The sequence below is a fragment of the Marmota flaviventris genome, chromosome 3 (genome assembly GCF_047511675.1).
Source record: "Marmota flaviventris isolate mMarFla1 chromosome 3, mMarFla1.hap1, whole genome shotgun sequence".
NCBI lineage: Eukaryota > Metazoa > Chordata > Mammalia > Rodentia > Sciuridae > Marmota > Marmota flaviventris.
In genome coordinates, this window is record NC_092500.1 from 117,509,667 (window position 1) to 117,530,856 (window position 21,190).

Consider the following 21,190-nt stretch of genomic DNA (forward strand, 5'->3'; position numbering starts at 1 on the left):
TAGAATATTAAACAATTAAAAAAAAAAAAAAAAAAACTAAGTGAAGTAGTACACAACTGCTTGTTCTGAAATAGTAACAGCTAATCCTCCCAAGAAGATGGGGCCAGTTATGAGCCACTTTGGTGAATTTCCCAGTTTCATGTAAAGTACATAGTAAGTGCTTACTAATTCCAACTATTGAATTTAGTGTCACTAATCTACTACTGTCCAGTTATACCTCAATTTTCTCTGAAATATAAAAACACCTAATCTATGGCACAATATATATTGTATACAATTTCTAAATATTGACAACTAATAACTTTTATCTCTGTGCAAATCTGGGTGACTTTAATTCTTTTATCTACATTTTTCTATAACTATTAAACTTTAAGTGGTTGTATATTATTCTTAAATACAGGAATTATGAACAACTTAAATAAAGCATTATTACTGTGCGTTTACAGATTTTTAGTATGATGAAGACAGAACCCTTCCTTGGGAGGCAGCAACATACAAATCATTAAATATATCCTAAAACCAGAAGTGTGTTGACTCTTCCAAAAAACTTCTGTATATTCAAGGTTGATTAATACAGTTAAAAGTTTTTACATGCAAAAATAAAAATATTCCTATTTGGGGGACCAGTTTTTGAAGTAAAAAGTCTTGACCTTTTGCCGAATTAGAGCATAAATCTTCCAAGCCCTCTGCCTATTCTAGAGATTGCTCACTTTAGATAAACAGAAGGCACGTCCTTGAAGATTTTGCTTCCTAAAGTTTCTATGAATCCATGGGGTCAGCCTGGCGGTCAAAGGTAAAACGAGGTCTTTTCCCACAGTTGGAAACTAGGTGCATAAAAAAACTAAACTGCTATTCAACTTATACTATTTGGCATTACACATCATTTCAATTTTATGTTTTATTTTGTTTTTGGTGATGCCTAAGATGGAACCCAGGGCCTTCTGCGTGCTAGGCAAGTGTTTTCACACTGAAGCTGTATTCCCAGACCTTCAATTCTGTCTTTTTGAAGATGCACTAAATTAAGGTTACAGGGCCTTTCCACAAGGCCTAACAGATACAACTCAGCATTGGAACCTTTTTCCTTTTTACAAGGGTTCTCTACCACATCATAAAGCCTAGCCAAGGGATTCTTTATCAAACTGTCAGATCAATAAACTGCTCAACTTTTTTAAAAAAATCACCTAATAATAAAAAAGTACTTATTTATACTGAGAAAACTGTGTCTTCAGAAGTTCTGCACTGTCAATAATTTTTAAAAGATTAGAAAATAATCTTAGATTTTTAAATGGTTAACTACTGAAAACCTTAAGTTAAAATTTACATTAGCTGCATCAAAACACACCTAACATGAGATAGTGACTTTTCCACCCTGCAATTCTTGTACAATCTATCATTTGTTATCCATTTACTGAAAACATTTCCAAAGGGGAAAAAAGGAATACAAATATTCATCTGTGCTGCATGTTTTTCAAATAGCACACATTTTAACTGAAAGAAGTGTCACTTCCAGAAAACACTGGAATAAAGAGTCATCTCATGTAGCCTTTATTAAACTACAATGATTTTTCATTTCTGCTATACATATAAATTTGACAGCTTTAATCAGCTTACATTTCCTGTAGGAATTAGGCCAGCTAATAAAGAAACCACAAGTTACTTTTTAGGACAGAAGACATGTTATTTATAGATTACTCTAAAAATGCTGGGTGTACATAAGTCAAAATGAATTACCTTTACTTTTCATCAACAAAATGGGAATGAATACGTGGATTTAAAGAAATGACGTTTTTCCAAAAGTATTTTCAGAATTGGTCCTTAAACTATAAACTTGTAATCCAGCATCATCTCAACTTTATCTTGCAAGGGATAGGGGACAAGTTTACCAGCACCCAAGATGGCACTGTCACAAGCAACACTTCCCACAATAGCCACCATTTTGAGCAGCAGGGTTTAATTAGACTACTTAAGATTTTATCAACTAAAAGGAAATGTAAGGCATGAGAATAATTGTTAAGCATCTCCTGACTTATAGAATTCTCAACCTTTAATTTTTGCAGCCGTTTCTCTTTTTTGGTCAATATAAAGAGTGTTGCCAGGAAAATTTTTATTTTAGAAATCATGCTTGTTACATCCATGCTCAAACTTTTAAAACAAATGCTATTGCTGCAAAAAATGCTCAAGCTATTATTACATTTTCCTAAAACCTGGAGGAGCCTACGACTTAATCACATTGTTTTAATCAGCTTAAGGAAAAAAAGCCAGTGAGGTTTATCAGTCTACATTCCTCTTCATTCTCCGGTCCCAGCCCTTTTGATCTTTTTATTTTCCCGATTTCATTAACTCTGAAACAAGAGCAAGTTCCCACACTTCATTCATGAGAAGAAAAAGATATTTCCGCAAACACGACTGAATCTAAAAATAAAGGTGAGGCAAAGACCTCAGCAGTAAACGAATTAAAAGCAACCCGAAAATGGCAGAAGAAAGATATTTGGGAGTAGAGGCAACCGCAACGATTAACTTCTCCAAAAGAGTGATTCCAATTTTGCTCGCTGCATCGTCCAACCCTTGGCAGAGCTAAAAACAAAAACTAACCAACAGTACCTTTGTCCCAAGGCAAAAGGTGATAAGTCACTACACCGACTGCTATAGGAAAGAAAGCAATTCAACCTGCCAGCCAATCAAATATTTCACACCCCCTTCCAAAAATAAAAATAAAAGGAGGATGCTGGCTGTTCGTTTGGGCCGTCGTTTGCATTTCGTTCCTCACACTCCCGCCACCTTCTCTGCCACTAAGACCCTCCAATTTTAGTCCAGTTTATCACAAAGCCTCGGGTCTGAAAGCACCTTCGGCCTGGCCAGAAAAGCCATCCCTCTTCTCCACACTCGCCCGGAGAGATAATGGTGGTGAAATCAACTCCAAGAGCTTCCCAGGTCCCGGAATAAAAAAAAAGGTTGCATATTCCTACTGGAAAGAAGCTATTAAAGAATAACGGAGTCCCAAACTTTCCCTCAGCAGCCTCGGAGCCCCGAGCGAAGGCTCTGCGCGGGGCGGCTCCCCAAACGAGCGCGCCGAGCCCTGCCCCCCGCCCCATTCTCCAGCCCGAAGTTAGCCCCAAATGCCCAGAGAGTTGCGGGCCTCCGGGAGTCGGCAAAGTGCGGCTCCTTCTCCACGCGTCCGCCCGAATGGGGGCGAGCGGGTCCCAGTAAATCCCGCTGCGCCCCAGCGCGTGCGCCCGCACCCCGTCCCCGCCCGGAGCAGCTGGCTCGCCGCTTCAATGGCACCGGGGGGGAGCGCGCGCACGCACTCTCGCCCGGCTCGCCCTCCGCAGAAGTCCCGGGAGAGCCTCCCGTCCCACTCCGACAAAAGCAGATTCCCCCTCCGCCTCTCGCTGCCCGCTTCGCCTCCTCCACAGACCGCGCGTGGGCGCCGTGGGCGTCCGGGCGAACGTCCCGAGCCCGGCGTCCGCACTTGGCGTCCGGTGCCGAGACGCAGTGGCCCCCGCCCGCCCTTCCGCGCCTCGTGCCCGATCGCCAGCCCTTCTCTCGGCTCCGGACTCCACCGAAAGTCTCTCGCGCCTCAGCTCCCCCCGCGCACGACGTCCCGCGGAAGCCCCGAGGAGGGACGAAGGAGAAAGGGGCGCAGCGCGCGCGTCGCCCGCCCGACCACTCACCTCGATCTCAAAGTCGGGCAGGCGGAACGCAGTGCGAAAGAGCGAACAGAAGTGTGCGATGGCCGGGACTTCCCACCAGGAACGGAGCTCGCCCAGCCCGGCCGCGCCGCCCTCCTCCGGGCACATCTCCTCGTCGCGGCACCGGCCCCGGGATCGGCGCGCGCCCCGGCTGCCCCCGCTGCCCGCGCTCGGCTCCCTTGCCTCGGACTCCCGCCGCGGCGCGGCGCCTCCGCTGCTCGGACGGCGGTGGCGCGGCGGAGGCTGCTACTCCCGCGGCTGCCGCTGCTCGGCGTGAGCATGAGCCGAAGGCGCGCGGCCGGGCGGGGGGCGGCGGCGCGGGGCCGACTCACTGAGGCGGCTGCTGCTCGGGCTGCCGACCGGGCCCGCGCGCTCGCCCCATCCCGCGGCTGCGGCTGCGGCCGCCCCCAGTCCCATACAATATAATCAACTCACCGCTGGGGAAAACAGATGGGGCTGGGGGCGGGGGGAGGGGGCCGAACAGAGGGCCTGGGGGAGGGGCCGCCCACGAGGAGGGGGCGGGGCTGTCCTCATCACAACAACAACCCCCGCCCCCGCTCCCCACCCCCGCCCGGCAGCTGCATTGGAAGGAAGGGGGAGGGGAGAGAGAACAGAGCACCCCAAGAGAGGGGAGGAATGTAACTCCAAGGAAGCCAGGTGCACCTCCAGGAACTTTTGCCAAGAAGCGCTCGGCTTTATAGGTGTTTAGAACTGAGGAGTTTAGAGACTTTCATGAGAAAGGACAATAAGGGTCTCTCCCACCCCCCATTTGGCCCTAGTGGTCGCGTCCTTTTAAAGGGCCCGCTGGGTGGTGCTTTCTGTAGGGTCTAGCTCTAGAAGCGTGCACGTGTGGGAGTTCAGTTATTATTGATGCGGAGGGTTAGTATATAGGACGAGTGGGTTGTCCACCCTGGAAATAGGAGGCTTAGAGAGATGAAGTGGTTTCCACCTGTTCTTTAGTGCTTTTATTCCATCCGAGAACGGTGCTTCACGGCGCTCTAAAGTGGCTCCTTTCTCCAAGGGAAGAAGGTGGTGGGGCTGGTTAGGCTGGAACTAAGTAGGATGGAGGCTAGAGTGCGGCGGGAAGGGTGGGGTAGGGGGAGGCACCAATCAGCAGCCAAGCGGGAATAGCAATCCCCCTCCACCCCAGGGAATGGACACGTGTGACCGCCCTAGAGAAGACCGGCTCCAAGCCCTGCGACTGCCCTCGCTGTAGCAAAGCTGCCTGCACGAGTGCGCACAATGTGGCTAGAAGGCTGGGGGATGGGAAAAGAAGCTCTAGAATCGGGGGAGTGTGGTCGGGTGGGGGTGGAGACCTGCACGCTCAGGCCGAGGGAATGTGCTCTGGGAGAAAGGTATTGAAGCATGTGCTTTAGAAATGTTAAGTGCCGAAAAGGACGTAGGAATTCTACATAACCGGAAGAGAGAAAAATCACCTCAAAAACAGCCCAGAAGTTTGGAAAAACTATATTGAATGCTTAACTCTTCGTATTTGTTATTGCACTTAGTCATTTAGTACTGCATTCTTCCCAAACTCTCAGAAGGCCCCAGCCCAGTTCTCCAATTCACCTCTTAGGAAACACCGCTCCTGATGCTCCCCCAAAATTAATCAACTGTTTAATGGGTGACAGGCACAACCGCAAAATGCATGGTGGTTAAACCAAGGATCCTCTTTTGGCTTTATGCGGTGTAAAATCTGAGAATGGCAAGCATGAGGAACGAATTTATGTGATAGATTTTAAAGTGGGTTATCTGGGTAACTGTCCCCCACCACTCCCTCATCTATTCTAATCATTTTATTAGCCTGTTGTGTTTTTTAAACGCAGCATTTAGAAACATTAAAAATTTCTTTTGTGAATCAACTAAATTCAAAATACTGGTGTCCCCCACCCCAACAAAAATGAACACACATATAAATGCCGCCAAAGGACAAGGCTATTTATAAAGCACTGCTACTCTGTAGATAATCCATTAATAAGCAAGATGTGAAAGGCCACATGGAATTCATTATATAACCTGAATTCACTGTTTTCTGGACTTCCCTTTTCATCTCCTCAAAGATAGTCTGACTTTCCACACTTTTGTTCCTTTTAACTTTTTAAAAGTGATATTGCCTTTTATCACAATTGTTTCTAATCCATAGTAGTAATACTATGATTTTCTCTGCTCTTCTGTCTTCGTATTCCTGTCTTTATCTTTTATCATCTTTTAACTATCTAACCTGACCTCTCAATTGTCACTTCTTGTCACCCTAATAATAATAGATGGTTAACAATACCAGGAAGCAGAAAAGTGAGATGTGGCTACTCTGTAGTCACTGTAGTATGTTTGAACGTGGCTACCAACCTTCACACAAAGGCCCGCCATAAGCAGCAACTCTCTACTACCCCTCCTGCGTCCTTTCTCCATCACAGTCTAGTCCTGGAAATTAACAAAGCTGTCCTGGAACTGGAGGCGCCCCCTAGTGGTGGCCATAGATCTCAACACCTTACTTCCCTCTCTGCCAGTTTCCGCCAAGGGGCTCCCTCTCCGTGGTCATTTGGGCCCGCCATCAGCTTTAAGCCTATTTCCATATGTCATTCGCTTAACTGACAAGTTCAGTCCACAATTTTGGTCTGGTTTCTCCCCTTTGCACTCCTCCCCCCTCCCCAGCCTCCACAGTCTGGAACCAATCCTGGCCTCAGCAACTAAGGAATCTAAAATGTCTTGGTCTGGCTGTAAATCTGAACGCTAAATTCCCTGAGTTCAAACTCCAACCAGAGCTTCCCTTTTAGGACCTCCTCTGATTCCCTCCCATTTTGACTCCTGTCTCTGCAGCTGTTGGAATTGATACCATGAATCTTTGCCCCTGCCTTGAACATATATGTCCCACCTTTCCCCTTGGACTTACCTGCCTCCGATTTGTTTTCTGCATTCATGTCCAGGCTAATCTCATAGAATCCAGATTAATGACCCCTGTTTGGCACTGGCCTGCCTTGCTCTCTCCCTTCAATTCCGAGTGATGTTACACTCCTGGATTTTTCCAGCCTGGCCCATTCTATCACCCTTTAATTAGTTATTTAGCATCTTCCTTGAAGACAGATAGCTCATGTGTCCTTTGTCTTTCTCAATCTTGCTGTTTTGGGCTTGTGAGCCAGTGTCATTAACCTCATATGACTTTTAAAGAAGTTAGAAGTAATTCTTTCATTTTCTGCACAAGTCTTTAGTTCTAAATCCTCTTCTAATTAAAAGTTTTTCATTTTTAAGAAGCACACAATGAGGCCAGATAGGGCACAGTGTCACAAGCGTGTAATCCTAGTGGCTCAGGAAGTTAAGGCAGGAGGATCATGAGTTCAAAGCCAACCTCAGCAAAAGCAAGGTGCTAAGCAACTCAGTGAGAACCTCTCTCTACGTAAAATACAAAATAGTGCTGGGCTGTGGCTCCGTGGTCAAATGCGTCTGAGTTCAATCCCTAGCACTCTCTCCCCCAAAAAGCACAATGATTAGTATGACTTTTCTGTTTTGCTTATTGATTAATATTGCAAAAATATTTACATGCATGTCCTCTTGCAAAATATAAAGTAATTTCAGCTATCATAGGGCTCATGGGTTCCTGGAAGATAATCTGGGAAACTAACCACCTTCTTTTTTTTTTTTTTTTCCCCAGTACTGGGAGTTGAACCCAATGGTGCTCTGTTACTGAGCTATATCCGCAGTCCCTCCCTGTTTGTTTGTTTGTTAATTTATTATTATTATTTTTTAGTTGTTGATAGACCTTTATTTATTTATACGTGGTGCTGAGAATCGAACCCAGTGCCTCACACATGCCAAGCAAGTGTGCTACCGCTGAGCCACAGTCCCAACCTTCCCTCCCTGTTGTTTTTTAAAAATTTGAGACAGATCTTGCTAAATTCCTGAGGCTGACCTTGAATTTGTGGTCCTCAGGCTGTAGCCTTAGCCTTGGAATTGTGGGATTACAGGTGGGCATTACAGCACCTGGCCCACCTTCTTATCTCATTATTTCCTTAGGAAAAACATTGCAAGTTCCAAAAGATCAAATGAAATGATCTGATTTCTTTGAACGCTGGAAGAGATGAGACCAATGAATGAAAGTGTGGTTTCTTTTGTAACTACAGATAACTAGGACTAGCATTCAAATCTAACTATTCATCTCAATTTTCTGTCCCAACAGATTATGCTGCTTCTCCTTTCTATTTAAATTGCCTTCCCTCTCCCTTTGTGTACCAGTGAGATCTGGATACTTCTTGTTTCTATCCCAGGGTCAAATTGAAGCTGGTGCAGACTATACCCAGTGTTTTAGAACTTTAATTTGCTGTGGACAACTGAAGTCCAGGCACAGCACAAATTCTTGACACCCCTTCACACATCTCTCTCTTTTTTTTTTCCCCTAAATTTTTTGATGGTGGGGATAAAACTTAGGGACTCATGAATGCTGGACAAATACCCTACCCACACATCCTTGTCTTTCCAAAGGACTGCATTCCAGGCTGGGGATATAGCTCAGTGGTTGAGCACTTGCCTACCATGTGCAAGGTCCTGGATTGAGGCCCTGGGTAGTATCCCCAGCAGGAAAAGGGGAATAATATACCTATTCCCAAAGAGGGGTTATAAACTAGACAAATTTAAAACTTTGGGTCAGGTGCAGTGGTGCACAACTGTAATCCCAGCAATTTGGTAGGCAGAGACAGGAAGATTATAAATTTGAGTCCAGCCTTAGCAATTTATTGAGACCCTGTCTCAAAATAAAAATAAAGGGGTGGGGATATGGTTCAGTGATAAAACACCCCTGGGTTCAATCCCCAGTACCAAAAATCAAAAAAATAAATATTTAAGTTTAGTAAGGAGCCGAGCACAGTGGCACATGCCTGTAATCCCAGCGCCTCAGGAAGCTGAGGCAGGAGGATTGCGAATTCAAAGCCAGCCTCAGCAAAAGCGAGGCGCTAAGCAATTCAGTGAGACCCTGTCTCTAGATAAAAATACAAAAAATAGGGATGGGGATGTGGCTCAGTGTTTGAGTGGCCCTGAATTCAAACCCCGGTACAAAAAAAAAAAAAAGAGATTAATAAGTAAATTAGTGGTGAGAGAATTATAATTCTCTCTAAGGAAAAGCTCTTAGCTCTCCCTTTATCACTTCTGTGAGAGGAAGGACTTGAATTAAACAATCCCTGAGTTATGGATTCTACCTTTTAAGTAAAGCAAGAATAACATTTTTTTTTAAATTTTTGGATCCTTTATTTTCCTTATATACTCATTTAATATACACATGTACTTTCATAGAATGATATATATATATATTTTTTTTTTTTTTTGAGAGAGAGAGAGAGAGACAGAATTTTTTAATATTTATTTTTCAGTTTTTGGCTGACACAACATCTTTGTTTGTATGTGGTGCTGAGGATCGAACCCGGGCCGCACGCATGCCAGGCGAGCGTGCTACCGCTTGAGCCACATCCCCAGCCCAAGAATAACATTCTTAAAATTTAAATTCAGGGACTGGGAAGATACCTTAGTGGCAGAATGTTGCCTAGCATAAATCAGACTTTGGGTCCCCCTCACTACCAAAAATATATTTTTAATTAAATTATGTCACTCACCTGCTCAAAGTTCAATGACTCTCATGGTAGAAAATCTCAACTATAGTAAATGCTTATGCCAAAATTTGACTTTATCCAGACTTTCCAGCCTTCCGTGTTACCCCCATCCCCACCCCATTCCACCTTCCCTCCTGCCAGACTGGTTCACTCACCCAGAAGATGTCCTTGCTTCCTCCTTTTTTGATCATGCCCTTTCAGTTGCCTGGAAAGACAACTCAACCTCTGGTCTTGACCAACTCAAAACTAATTTCCTTGGTAAAGTGTTCCTGATACACCCTAGCTTGGGGGTATCTTCAGGTACTCTTACACAAGAGATTACCTTTTGTGTGAGTCACTGACCAAGCACTTCCTGATTTTGAAGTGTTAATTAAATCTCCCCCCCTCCCCAGTACTGGGGATTAAATTCTGGGTGCTTTACCACTGAGCTAAATCCCTGACCATTTTTATTTTTTATCTTGAGGCAAGGTCTCACTAAATTGCTTAGGGTTTCACTAAATTACTGAGGCTGGCCTCAAACTTGTGATCCTCCTGCCTCAGCCTCCCAAATCACTGGGATTATAGTCATGTGCCACTGAGCCCAGCATGAAGCATTATTTAAAGTTTTCGATGTAATTGGAGTTGTCTTTTTTTCTCAGATTAGATATTTTGGATAAATCCTCCCTAATATGTACTAAAAATTAATTTTATTGTGTAGCAATGATATAAATAATGGCATACACAATAAGAAATTTAGAACCTTAACATCTACCTGGTGTGGGTCTCACTTTCCTTCATCCTTTCCTTCCTCTGCCCCTCTCCCCTCCCCCCCATACACACAGAACTCTTTTACTCACAGCCCTATAGGTCACATTCTCAGCGCTTCTGCCAACTGCAGTGTCATCTCACCAAACATGACTTGGATGCTTCCCCATCACTTTACATTCAACATTAAAGAAAGGGGGAAAGGAATTCCTAGGGTTGGGGTACAGCTCAGAGGTAGAAGGACATGCTGAATATGCACAAGTCTCTAGGTTCAATCCACAGTGACACAGCACAGCAAAAAAGAAAGGAAGAAAAAAACAAAGAAAGAACCCTAATAATCTTAATTATTAAAATTAAATTCATTTTGGTAAAATTAATACAGTTTAGGAGCTAAATCTTAGCTGGGCACCATGGCACACACCTATAATCCCAGCTGCTTGGTAGGCTGAGGCAAGGGCATTATAAATTCAAGGGCACCTTGGGCAATTTAGGGACACCCTGTCTCAAAAGTTTATTTTCTTTTTGTTTTTGCAGTGCTAGGGATTAAATTCAGGGTCTTGTGCATGCACAGTGAGTAGTCTATCTCTGAGCTACATCTCCAATCCTTCAAAATAAAGTTTCAAATTTTTTTAATTTATTTTTTTGTTATTGATAGACTTATATGTTTATTTATGTACATGTGGTGCTGAGAATCGAACCCAGTGCCTCACACATGCTAGGCAAGCGCCCACTGAGCCCCAAAATAAAGTTTTTAAAATGGCTGGGGATGTTGCTCAGGGGTAGAGAGCTTGCCTAACATGCTCAGGACCCTGGATATATCCTTGCACCACAGAAACAAAAAGAAAATTTTATTTTGAGACAGGGTCTCCCTAAATTGCCCTAGGTGCCCTTGAACCCTCTTGCTTCAGCCTCCCAAGCCGCTAGGATTACAGGCTTGAGTCACCACATCTGGCCTCAGCACTCATGTGTCTGTGTGTGTATCTGTGTGTGTGTGTGTGTGTGTGTGTTTACCGGGGATGGAACTCAGGACTAGAGCATGATAGGCAAGTGTTGTTCTACCACTGAGCTACACCCCATCCCTGGGTATATTCTTAACCTGATATATTTCAAGTACTATCATTTCAATAATATTTAAAAAATGTATCAGCTACTGTACATTTTTTTCATGACACATCTTTGAAATCTGATGTGTTGTCCACTTTAGAACATCTCAATTAGGACTAATCACATTTGAGTGCTTAATCCACCACATATGATTAAAGGCTTCTATATTGGGCAATAGAGATCTCTAACAACCAACATGATTATTACTCAGCTCCTTTAAATCATTTATATTACTTTTTTTTTTTTAGTACCAAGAATTGAACTCAGGGGCATCAACCACTGAGCCACATCCCCACCCCTATTTTGTATTTTATTTAGAGACATGGTCTCAGTGAATTGCTTGGTTCCTCACTGTTGCTGAGGCTGGCATTGAATTCATGATCCTCCTGCCTCAGCCTCCAGAGCCACTGGGATTACAGGTATGTGCTACTACACCAGACCCAGACTTTTTAAATTTTTGATACAGGATCTTGCTACATTACCAAGACTGGTCTCAAACATGTGATCCTCCTGCCTCAGCCTCCTGAATAGCTGGGTCTATGGGCATGCACCACCACCGCATTTGGCTTATATATATTTTTAACCATAAAGAAATTCTGTGGTATATTGTAAATTATGATTTTTATTTATCTATCTATCTGTTTATTTTTGCAGTTCTGGGAATCAAACCCAGGGCTTTGCACATGCTGGGCAAGCACTCTACCACTGAGCTACACCCCAGTCCAAGTATACTGTTATAGTTTGAATGTGAGGAGTTCCCCCAAAAGCTCATGTGTGAGCAATGTGAGAAGATTCAGAGGAGAAATGACTGGGTTATGAGAGTCTTGACCCAATCAGTGAACCCAACCCCCTGATAAGGATTAACTGAGTGATAATTGAAGTGGTAGGGTGTGGCTGGAGGAGGTGGGAATTGGGGCATGGCTTTGGGGTTTATATTTGTATCTGGCAAGTAAAGACCTCCCTCTCCACTCTCTAATCATCATGTGAGCTGCTTCCCTCTGCCACATTCTTCGGCCATGATGTTCTGCCTCACCTCAAGCCCAGAGGAATGGAGCTAGTCTTCTATGGACTAAGACCTCTGAAACTATGACCCCCCAAATAAACTTTTCCTCCTTTAAAATTGTTCTTGTCTGGTTCTTTAGTCACAGCAGTGAAAAAACTGACTAAAACAATAACTTTTGTTTTTTGTTTGTTTGTTTGAGATGGGTTCTTGCTATGTTGCCCAGGCTAGCCTTAAACTCCTAGGCTTAAGTGATCCTCCTGCCTCAGCTTTTTGAGTACCTAGGACTATAGGTGTGCATCACTGTACCCAGCTCCAAGATTACTTTTAAGCCTTTCATATAAACTTGACTTTCTTTTTACACTTAATTTCTCCATTTTACCTGATTTCTATTGTGTTAATTGTGTGCATGTGTGGTGCTGGGAATGGAACTCAAGGCCTTGAGCATGCTAAGCAAATGCTCTTACCCCTAAGCTATCACTCCAGCCTTTCCATTGTTCTCTCCAATTCTGAGTTTTCCCTTGCATTGTATCAGGTGTCTGGTTTCTATTTTCATATCATCAAGGAACATTCTTCATTTCATGTGGCATCAAGCTAAACCCTGTACAAGTAAAATCACACAGATCTACACTCATCATTTTCAATTGATGGTCACCAGCACTGCTCTGGGTTATAGACCACAGATGAAGAGTAAATGAACAAAGTCATAAATAAATAAATAAATAAAATCTCCCCTTCTCATGTCACTGATGCTACCAGTGTCTTTATGTCTTTTTCCTCTTCTCAAGAGCTTTCCAGCTTGTCTCAGCTCTCCTTCCCAAGGATCATGGAACCTGTGGTTCTAACACTATTACTTACATCTACCATGGGAAGTCAATCAGTTTTATATGTTTTGTGAAGCAAGTTTCGGCATAGATGCATTGCAGGTATACAAACAGACCGGCCACCAGCTGAAAAAGATGACAGAGATGAGAAAATTTATTAAGAGAGAAAGTGACAGTTTAGGGAGAAAAGGGACCACTGGGGTATAGCTCAGGGGTAGAAAATTTGCCTAGTGTGCATAAGGTCGTGAGTTCCATACCCAGCACCTAAAAATATTGATGCAAGTATCTGAAGTCACCATAAAGACTCACTGTGAAGCCAGGTGCAGAGGTGCACATCTGGCCTGTACTCCCAGTGACTTGGGAGGCTGAGGCAGGAGGATTCCAAGTTCTACCCTCAGTAACTTAGCAAAACCTTGTCTCAAAATAAAAAGTAAAAAGGGCTGGGGATGTAGCTCAGTGGTAAAGTGCTCCTGAGTCCAATACCCAGGAAAGAAAGAAGGAAGGAAGGAAGGAAGGAAGGAGAGAGAGGAGAGAGAGAGAGAGAGAGAGAGAGAGAGAGAGAGAAAGAAAGATTGTTTTACTGTGAATAGAGAATTGGTTCAGATATTCTTTGGCTAACTTTATTGTGCTGTTTAAATGTCCCTCTGCCCCATCTCCAGGGATTTCTATTAGAATTTTGCCATTTAAGTACCTGGTGGAAACATGCCCAAAGGTAATAGGGTTCTCCTCTACCTGTCTATACTTTCCTCAGAGTGGTTTAGCACAGGAACTCTCATTCCTGTGAATTGTAGTGCTTGTTAAGCCTCAATGTCCTTCCATTGCACTTTAATAATAGCTGCAAGGCTGCCTTGGAACCAAGGCTACAGAAGCAGCTCTCTATATTTTTGCCCTTCAGACTGGTAATTTGTTATTGCCACGAAACTGAAGTGTCAGACTTGGAAACCCTCCTGACCTGGTTGAGAAAGGCTCCTGGTACTTCAGAGGTTCAGCCCTGAGGAGGCAGGCTGCTGCTTTCTGGAGCATTGCTTCTGTGCTCTGGCTTAAACCAGTTTGGACCAGAGCTGAAGACTGCATCCTAACAAATACTGCTTTTGTTTGTTTTTTTGTGGCCTTGGGTATCTAACCCAGGGCCTCGTCATTCTAGGCAAGCTACCACTAAGCTACATTCCTAGCCCACAAATACTGTTTTGACATGATACACAGAGAGAAAGAAGATTATTGCAAATAATTTAGTATTTAATGGATGAGAATCAAAAGTGGGACCAGGAACTCCATTCTACCATTGCCCCATTTCTTTGATTTAGGACTAAAATCCTCACCAGATTTTATTGCTTGCTTAAGAGCTGTTGCATTCTCTTCTACAAACTCTCTAAGAATGAGCTTTCTTGCTGCCCCTGGGTTACTTAGTCCATGTTTATGCTCCTCTGTTCCAAAATTCCTCTCTGAATTCCTGAAGTGTCCAGTCCTGGCCTATCTTATTGTGACATCTCCCCTTGTTCTTGACACCAGGTCAAATAGCTTTGTAGCATCTCAATTCTCAGTGCCATTCAGAAGCTGGTGAATCTTAATGAGTTTTTCCCTTAATCTCTTTTCAAAGGGGCTACAACCCTTAATTTCTCTAACTTTCTTTTTAATTATTTTAGCTCCTTGTGTCATTCCTTCGACCTCAGACAGTCCTTACTCAGTTTAAAGGTCACATTATTTTGGTTGACAAAGTGCCCAGAGTTGTATCCATCTGGTCGCAAACTCTCGCGAAGCGGGAGTTCTCTCTCTCCAATTGTTTCATTGACACTGAAATATACATTTAGGTAGGAAGTTCTTCTGGCTTCAGAAGTTTTTAAAGCAACTGATAAAATGGTAAGATTGTCAGTGCATTATCAACTATATAATGGTAGTGGTAGAACACTTGCTTAGCAGTGTGAGGACCTGGTTTGTTTAACACAGCAAAAAATCTACTCCAATTGCTTCTTTTAGACTTGAGTTCAGAGAAGAAAACCTTTAATGTGAAAAAGATGGATCTGGAATTGGTGAGAAATGCAGTTGGCTACCTTTATTCAGAGCTTAAAAACTTAAATAAGACTTTATTGAATTCAAGACCAATTAATTCCGGGGTTTTTTGATTTGTTTTGCTTTGTTTGTACCAAGGGCTGAACCCAGGAGTGTTCTATCTCTAAACTACATACCCAGTCCTTTATTATTATATTTTGAGACAGGGTCTCACTAAGTTGATGAGGCTGGCCTCAAACTTGCAATGCTCTGTCTCAGCCTCCTGAGTAGATGGAAGTACAGGCATGAGCCACCAACCCTGGCTTAGAAACAATTTTTACTTAAAGCAATATTTTGTAGAAAAAGCAATATAATGTGAAAGTAAGGGCAATGTTTTAGGATTCAAAAGTTCTGGAATTAATAGTTTTAATGTTAAATGTGAGCTTGGGTATTACATTAAATTTTCTCAAATATCAAATAATAATACTACATATTCCTACAACATTTCCCAGTGATTGTTGGGAGAAGCAAAAGCAGTAATTTTTTTATTTTTACTTTTCAGTAGTGTTGGCAATGGAACTCAGAGGCTCATGCATGCTAGGCAAGTGCTCTACCACTGAGCTACGTACCCAGCTAGCAATAATTATTTAAGTTATAAATTGCTATATACATATAAAAAGTTATTAATGTTTTCATTTTTAAGTCTAATTCAACTCAAAAGTGATATGTTTCTTTAAAAGCCAAAATATTTTCAATTCATCTCAGCAGGTTTCAAGTAAGTTTTTTCAATTAATTTATGTTCCATGCCTCCATTGAAGATGGAGTAGGCAAGAACATAAAATAAATAAATAAAATATTTTATATATAGCATTTGAACAAACATGGTCTTTTTTAGGGCAGGAGCTATATATTCTTTTAGATCTTTCATTAGGCACCAGATACCTATTTGTGTGTGTGTGTGTGTTGTTGTTGTTTTGGGTTTTTTTGGTTTTGGTACTGGGGATTGAACCCAGGGGTGCTTAACAGCTAAGCCACATCCCCGTCCCTTTTTATATTTTATTTAGAGACAGGATCTCACTAAATTGCTTAGGCCTGGCTAAGTTGCTGAGGCTGGCTTTGAAATCAACATCCTCCTGTCTCAGCCTATTGAGCTGCTAGGATTACAGGAGGTCACCATGGCGCAAGGTGTCCAGATATGTATTTATTATTTTATTGATTGAATTGTTAAATATCCATTAAAGGACTGAATGCTTGAGGCCCTAGGTTTCATCCCCAGTGCTGGGGGTAAAAATCAATTAAGGCTGAGAAATTAAATACAACAAGTAGTGTTCTATAACAACAGTATAATTTTCCTGTAATAGAATATGCTTTAGGATTGCAGTTGTGGCTCAGTGGTAGAGTGCTCCCCTAGCATGTGCGAGGCCCTGGGTTCGATCTGAGCACCACATAAAAATAAATAAATAAAATAAAAGTATTGGGTCCAACTACAACTAAAAATATATATATATATTAAAAAAATTAAAAAAAAAAAAGAATATGCTTCTGGGCTGGGGCTGTAGCTCATATGTGAGGCTATGATCTTCAGCACCACATAAAAATAAACAAATAAAATAAAGGCATTCTGCCCATTTACAACTACCAAAAAGAGAGAGAGAGAGAATATGTTTTAGCCTGTTCATTTGATTTTGGAGTGTCTACATCTTTAACAATAAAATAGAAAATAAAAAAGCAAAATGTGTTTCACTTTAAAAATTATAAATTGGGGGGCTGGGGATGTGGCTCAAGTGGCAGCGCGCTTGCCTGGCATGCGTGCGACCTGGGTTCGATCCTCAGCACCACATACAAACAAAGATGTTCCACCGAGAACTAAATAAATAAATATTAAAAATTCTCTCTCTCTCTCTCTCTTTAAAAAAAAAATTATAAATTGGGGCTGGGGTTGTGGCTTAGCAGTAGAGTGCTTGCCTAGCACATGTGAGGCCCTGGGTTCGATCCTCAGCACCACATGAAAATAAATAAATAAAATAAAAGGTATTGTGTTCAACTACAACTAAAAAATAAATATATTTTTAAAAAATTATAAATTGAGCTGGGCATGGTGTCACAAGCCTGTGATCCCAGTGGCTTGGGAGACTCAGTCAGGAGGATCTCAAGTTCAAAGCCAACCTCAGCAAAGGTGAAGCAATAAGCAACTCAGTGAGACCCTGTGTCTAAATAAATTACAAAATAGTTGGGTTGGGGATGTGGCTCAAGCGGTAGCGCGCTGGCCTGGCATGCATGCGGACCGGGTTCGATCCTCAGCACCACAAACAAACAAAGATGTTGTGTCCGCAGAAAACTAAAAAATAAATATTAAAAAAATTCTCTCTCTCTCTCTCTCTCTCTCTCTCTCTCAAAAATAAATAAAAAATAAATGAATAAAAATTAAAAAAAAAAATAAATTACAAAATAGGGATGGGGATGTGGCTCAGTGGTTGAGTGCCCCTGAATTCAATCCCTGGTACTCCCCCAACCAAAAAAAAAAAAAAACTGTAAATTGGGCTGAGTGCAGTGGTACACACTTATAATCCAGAGACTCAGCAGGCTGAGGAAGGAGGATTATAGGGTCCAGGCCAGCCTGAGAAACTTAGTGAGACCCTCAGCAATTTATGAAGACCCTTTCTTAAATTAAAAAAAAAAGAAAGAAAGAAAAGGACTGAGGATATAATTCATGATAGAGTGCACTGGGATTTAATCCCCAGTACCAAAAAAATAAAAGAGTTGAGAACCTGGAAATTCTTATGAATTTCAAATCTATAATGTTTATGATTTTATTATTTTTTTGTTATTATTTTGGTGCTGGTAAGCTGCTGATTGAACATGGGGCCTCATACATGCTAAGCATGCACACTACCACTGAGCTATCTCTCCCCCTCCTTTTTTTTCAAGTTAATCAAACCTCACCTGTTGCCTCCTACCCTGCTTAACTAGAATTGAGCCTTGAGACTGTTGCCATTATAGCTGAAAACCTAAGAGGAACAGGAAACTTATGGGGAAGAGACTTAATGCTAAAAAAAGGAAAAGTATGCAGGTAACCTGTGATAGCTGTTGTTAATAAATCTGGATAATCAAACCTAAGAATAGGACAAACCTGGTAGGGGCTGGGAGATGTGGTATAGTGGTAGAACTCTTGCCTACCAGGATGGCAGCAGTCTTGGGATCCATCCTCAGCACTGGAGAGTGGTGATAGGGAGAAGCAAAAGACATTATTGGTAAAACAGATAGTCCAAAAGATGGCATGAGTTGTCTTCATGGATCACCAAACATTAGCTAATTTGATGGCCTCTAAAAACATTTCTGACTTAATGGCCCATCCTTGTAGAACAATTGGAATTATCAAATGTGCTAATTATAGAAAAGACCACTCTCCAGACATAATACTTGCTACTAAGGTTAGGAACTCTGAAAATATCTCTTAATGCCTCCAGGTCTGAAATTGTCCTCTAAGCCCTTTAAGCATATCTCATGTGCCCATTTAAAATCCAACTTGTGACTAAGCTTCCTAACTAAAGGCTGGAAGGTGAACTCTGAAAAATAAATTGATATCATTAATCCATTTACAGGGGTAGAGTGTCTCTGTGTACCTCAAAACCCTAACATGTCATGTATCAACATGTAACAAAAAAAATCCCATCATTATGTAAAACTAGAATGCTCACACACACGAAAGGCCAGTGCAAAAAACAAACAAAAAACCTTACATGTAACATAGGGTAGAGTTTGCTATTGGCAATCCTGAATGAGGCTGAAATGGTAGTTTCAGAACCAACAAAGGAGCTGGGCATGGTGGCGCATGCATGTAATCCCAGCAATTCTGGAGACAAAGGCAGGTGGATTGCAAGTTTGAGGCCAGCCTCAGCAATTTAGCAAAGACCCTGTCTCAAAAATAAAATAAAAAGGGCTGAGGATGTAGTTCAGAGATAGAGTGCTCCTGGATAGAATCTCTGTTAGGGTTGTGGGGAGAACAAACAAAAGGGAATGCTGATGAATCATCAGTGACTGATCAACAGTGGTAGAAGGATGAAAGCCTATAAATGAGAAGCATTATTTTAACTTTAGGTTAAGACTGAAGCTCATTGATTAGGCAAGGGGAAAAGGCCTGCACAACTGCTAAACATTTTTTGGATCTGCTGAAAGCTAAGCATATTCTCTACCACTGAGCTACACCCCTAATCCTGCTAAGTATTTCTTGCCACCTTTTTTTTTTTTTTCTTTTTGGTATTGGGAATTGAGCCTAGGGGTACTACATTCCCAGTTCATTTTGAGACAGGTCTTTTGTTGAATTGCTGAGACTGGCTTCAAACTTGTGATCCTCCTGCCTCAGCATCCTGAGTCACTAGGATTATAGGTAATTGCCACCAAACTTGCTCTCATGTGCCAAAGCAATGAGCTGGTATTTCCAAGTCTCCCATCCTATTGTTTTTCTCTTCTTATACATGAGTTCTTTAATTCTAACAAATAGAAAGAACCTGTGTATAGCTGGATGCCGTGGTGCACTCCTGTAATCCCAGCAACTTGGGAGGCTGAAGCAGGAGAATCGCTAGTTCAAAGCAATGGTGAGGTGCTAAGCAACTCAGTGAGACCTTGTCTCTAAAATAAAATACAAAAAAATAGGACGGGGGATGTAGCTCAGTGGTCTAGTGCCCCTGAGTTCATTCCCTGGTACCAAAAAAAAAAAAAAAAAAAAAAAAGGAAAGAAAGAAAATAAACTTTGTGCTGATTTTTTGCTTGACATGTGCCACTATCTGGGGCATAGGCACAAGTGAGCCCAATACTGCTGTTTATAGTCACTTAAACATTAAGTACTTGGACAGTGTTCTGTGTCATGCTGCCTTTGGGTAACTATGGAAACTATAAAAATGATACTATAGGGAGTTGGAGTTGTGGCTCAGTGGTAGAGTGCTTGCCTGGCATGTGTGAAGCACTGGGTTCAATCCTCAGCACCACATAAAAATAAATAAATAAAATAAAGGTATTGTGTCCATCTTCAACTAAAAAAATGATACATACTATGGGATACTAGATTAGTTACTTCTTCATTGGCTTTCCAATCCAATGGACTCTGTTTGAGATGAAAAGATGATTCCCAGCTGCTGGTACCTCTTGTTCATCCAATTGGGAGATGAAATACCCAGCTGTGTTCTTCCCACTCTTTCATCATCATCATCTGAATAGTCTGCTTGGATTGTTAGTGATGAGCCAAGGAGAACAGAATAGATAAGCTGCCTATCAGTATAAAGAGCATAAATGAGCTCCTAGGTATGGTTATGCATAATAAAAACCAATGATGAAAGAAGGTGAAGTGGAAAGAAAAAATGGTGTTCATGAAAATTAAGGTGTTGGTGAGATAAAGATTGCTGCTCTGCAAATTGTGTTACCTCAGTAGAGCACTGAAAGGAATGAAAGTTATAAATGCATCATAAGCCAGCACACTTGTAATCCCAGTATCTCTGGAGGTTGAGGCAGAAGGATCTCAAGTTTAAGGCCAGCTTGGACAATTTAGTGAGACCCTTTTTCAAAATAAAAAGTGAGAAGGGCTGGGAATGTAGTTTAATGACAAAGAGCACCTGGATTCAATCCCTGATACTGGCGGTGTGTGTGGGCGGGTGCTCCATGAGTTCATGGCCCTCATGCCTATGGGCATTTGGATATGGGCCACCCTCCCATCCACTGAGTAATACTTTCTATGACATGTTCGAAGAGATGTCAACCTTTACTTGATCATTTTCCAGTTATAGTCATGGGGAGTCACTATTGCATGAACTAGGCTATCCCAGTTTTGATCAGATTTAATTGTTCAATGAATCTTTGGCAGTGAAGTGTAATCTGCCTCTGTAAATTAACTCAGTAATCTTTAATTTTTTTTTAAAGAGAGAGAGAGAATTTTAATATTTATTTATTTTTTTGTTTTCAGCGGACACAACATCTTTATTTGTATGTGGTGCTGAGGATCGAACCCAGTGCCGCGGGCGCATGCCAGGCGAGCGCGATACAGCTTGAGCCACATCCTCAGCCCAATCTTTAATTGTTTTAATACTTATTTTTTTTAGTTGCAGTTGGACAGTACATTTATTTATTTATATGTAGTGTTGGGGACCGAACCCAGGGCCTTGTCCGTGCTAAGGGAGCACTCTACCACTGAGCACAACCCAGCCCAGTAATCTTTAATTTAAGAGGAAGATAAAAATGTATTATTTCCTCTTTTCACCTAAT

General features: G+C 42.1%; 1 protein-coding gene across 2 annotated transcripts in view; it reads right to left on the bottom strand.

The window, feature by feature from the left end:
- The window catches only part of Cecr2 (CECR2 histone acetyl-lysine reader), a 168,821-nt gene extending 164,740 nt beyond the window's left edge, over positions 1-4,081 (bottom strand). For both annotated transcript variants that reach the window (XM_027951167.2, XM_071610276.1), the window contains exon 1: positions 3,672-4,081. In XM_027951167.2, the coding sequence (XP_027806968.2) occupies positions 3,672-3,797 (126 nt within the window). In that variant the 5' untranslated portion in view covers positions 3,798-4,081. The remainder of the gene's footprint in view (positions 1-3,671) is intronic.
- Between the last annotated feature and the right edge of the window lie 17,109 nt (positions 4,082-21,190).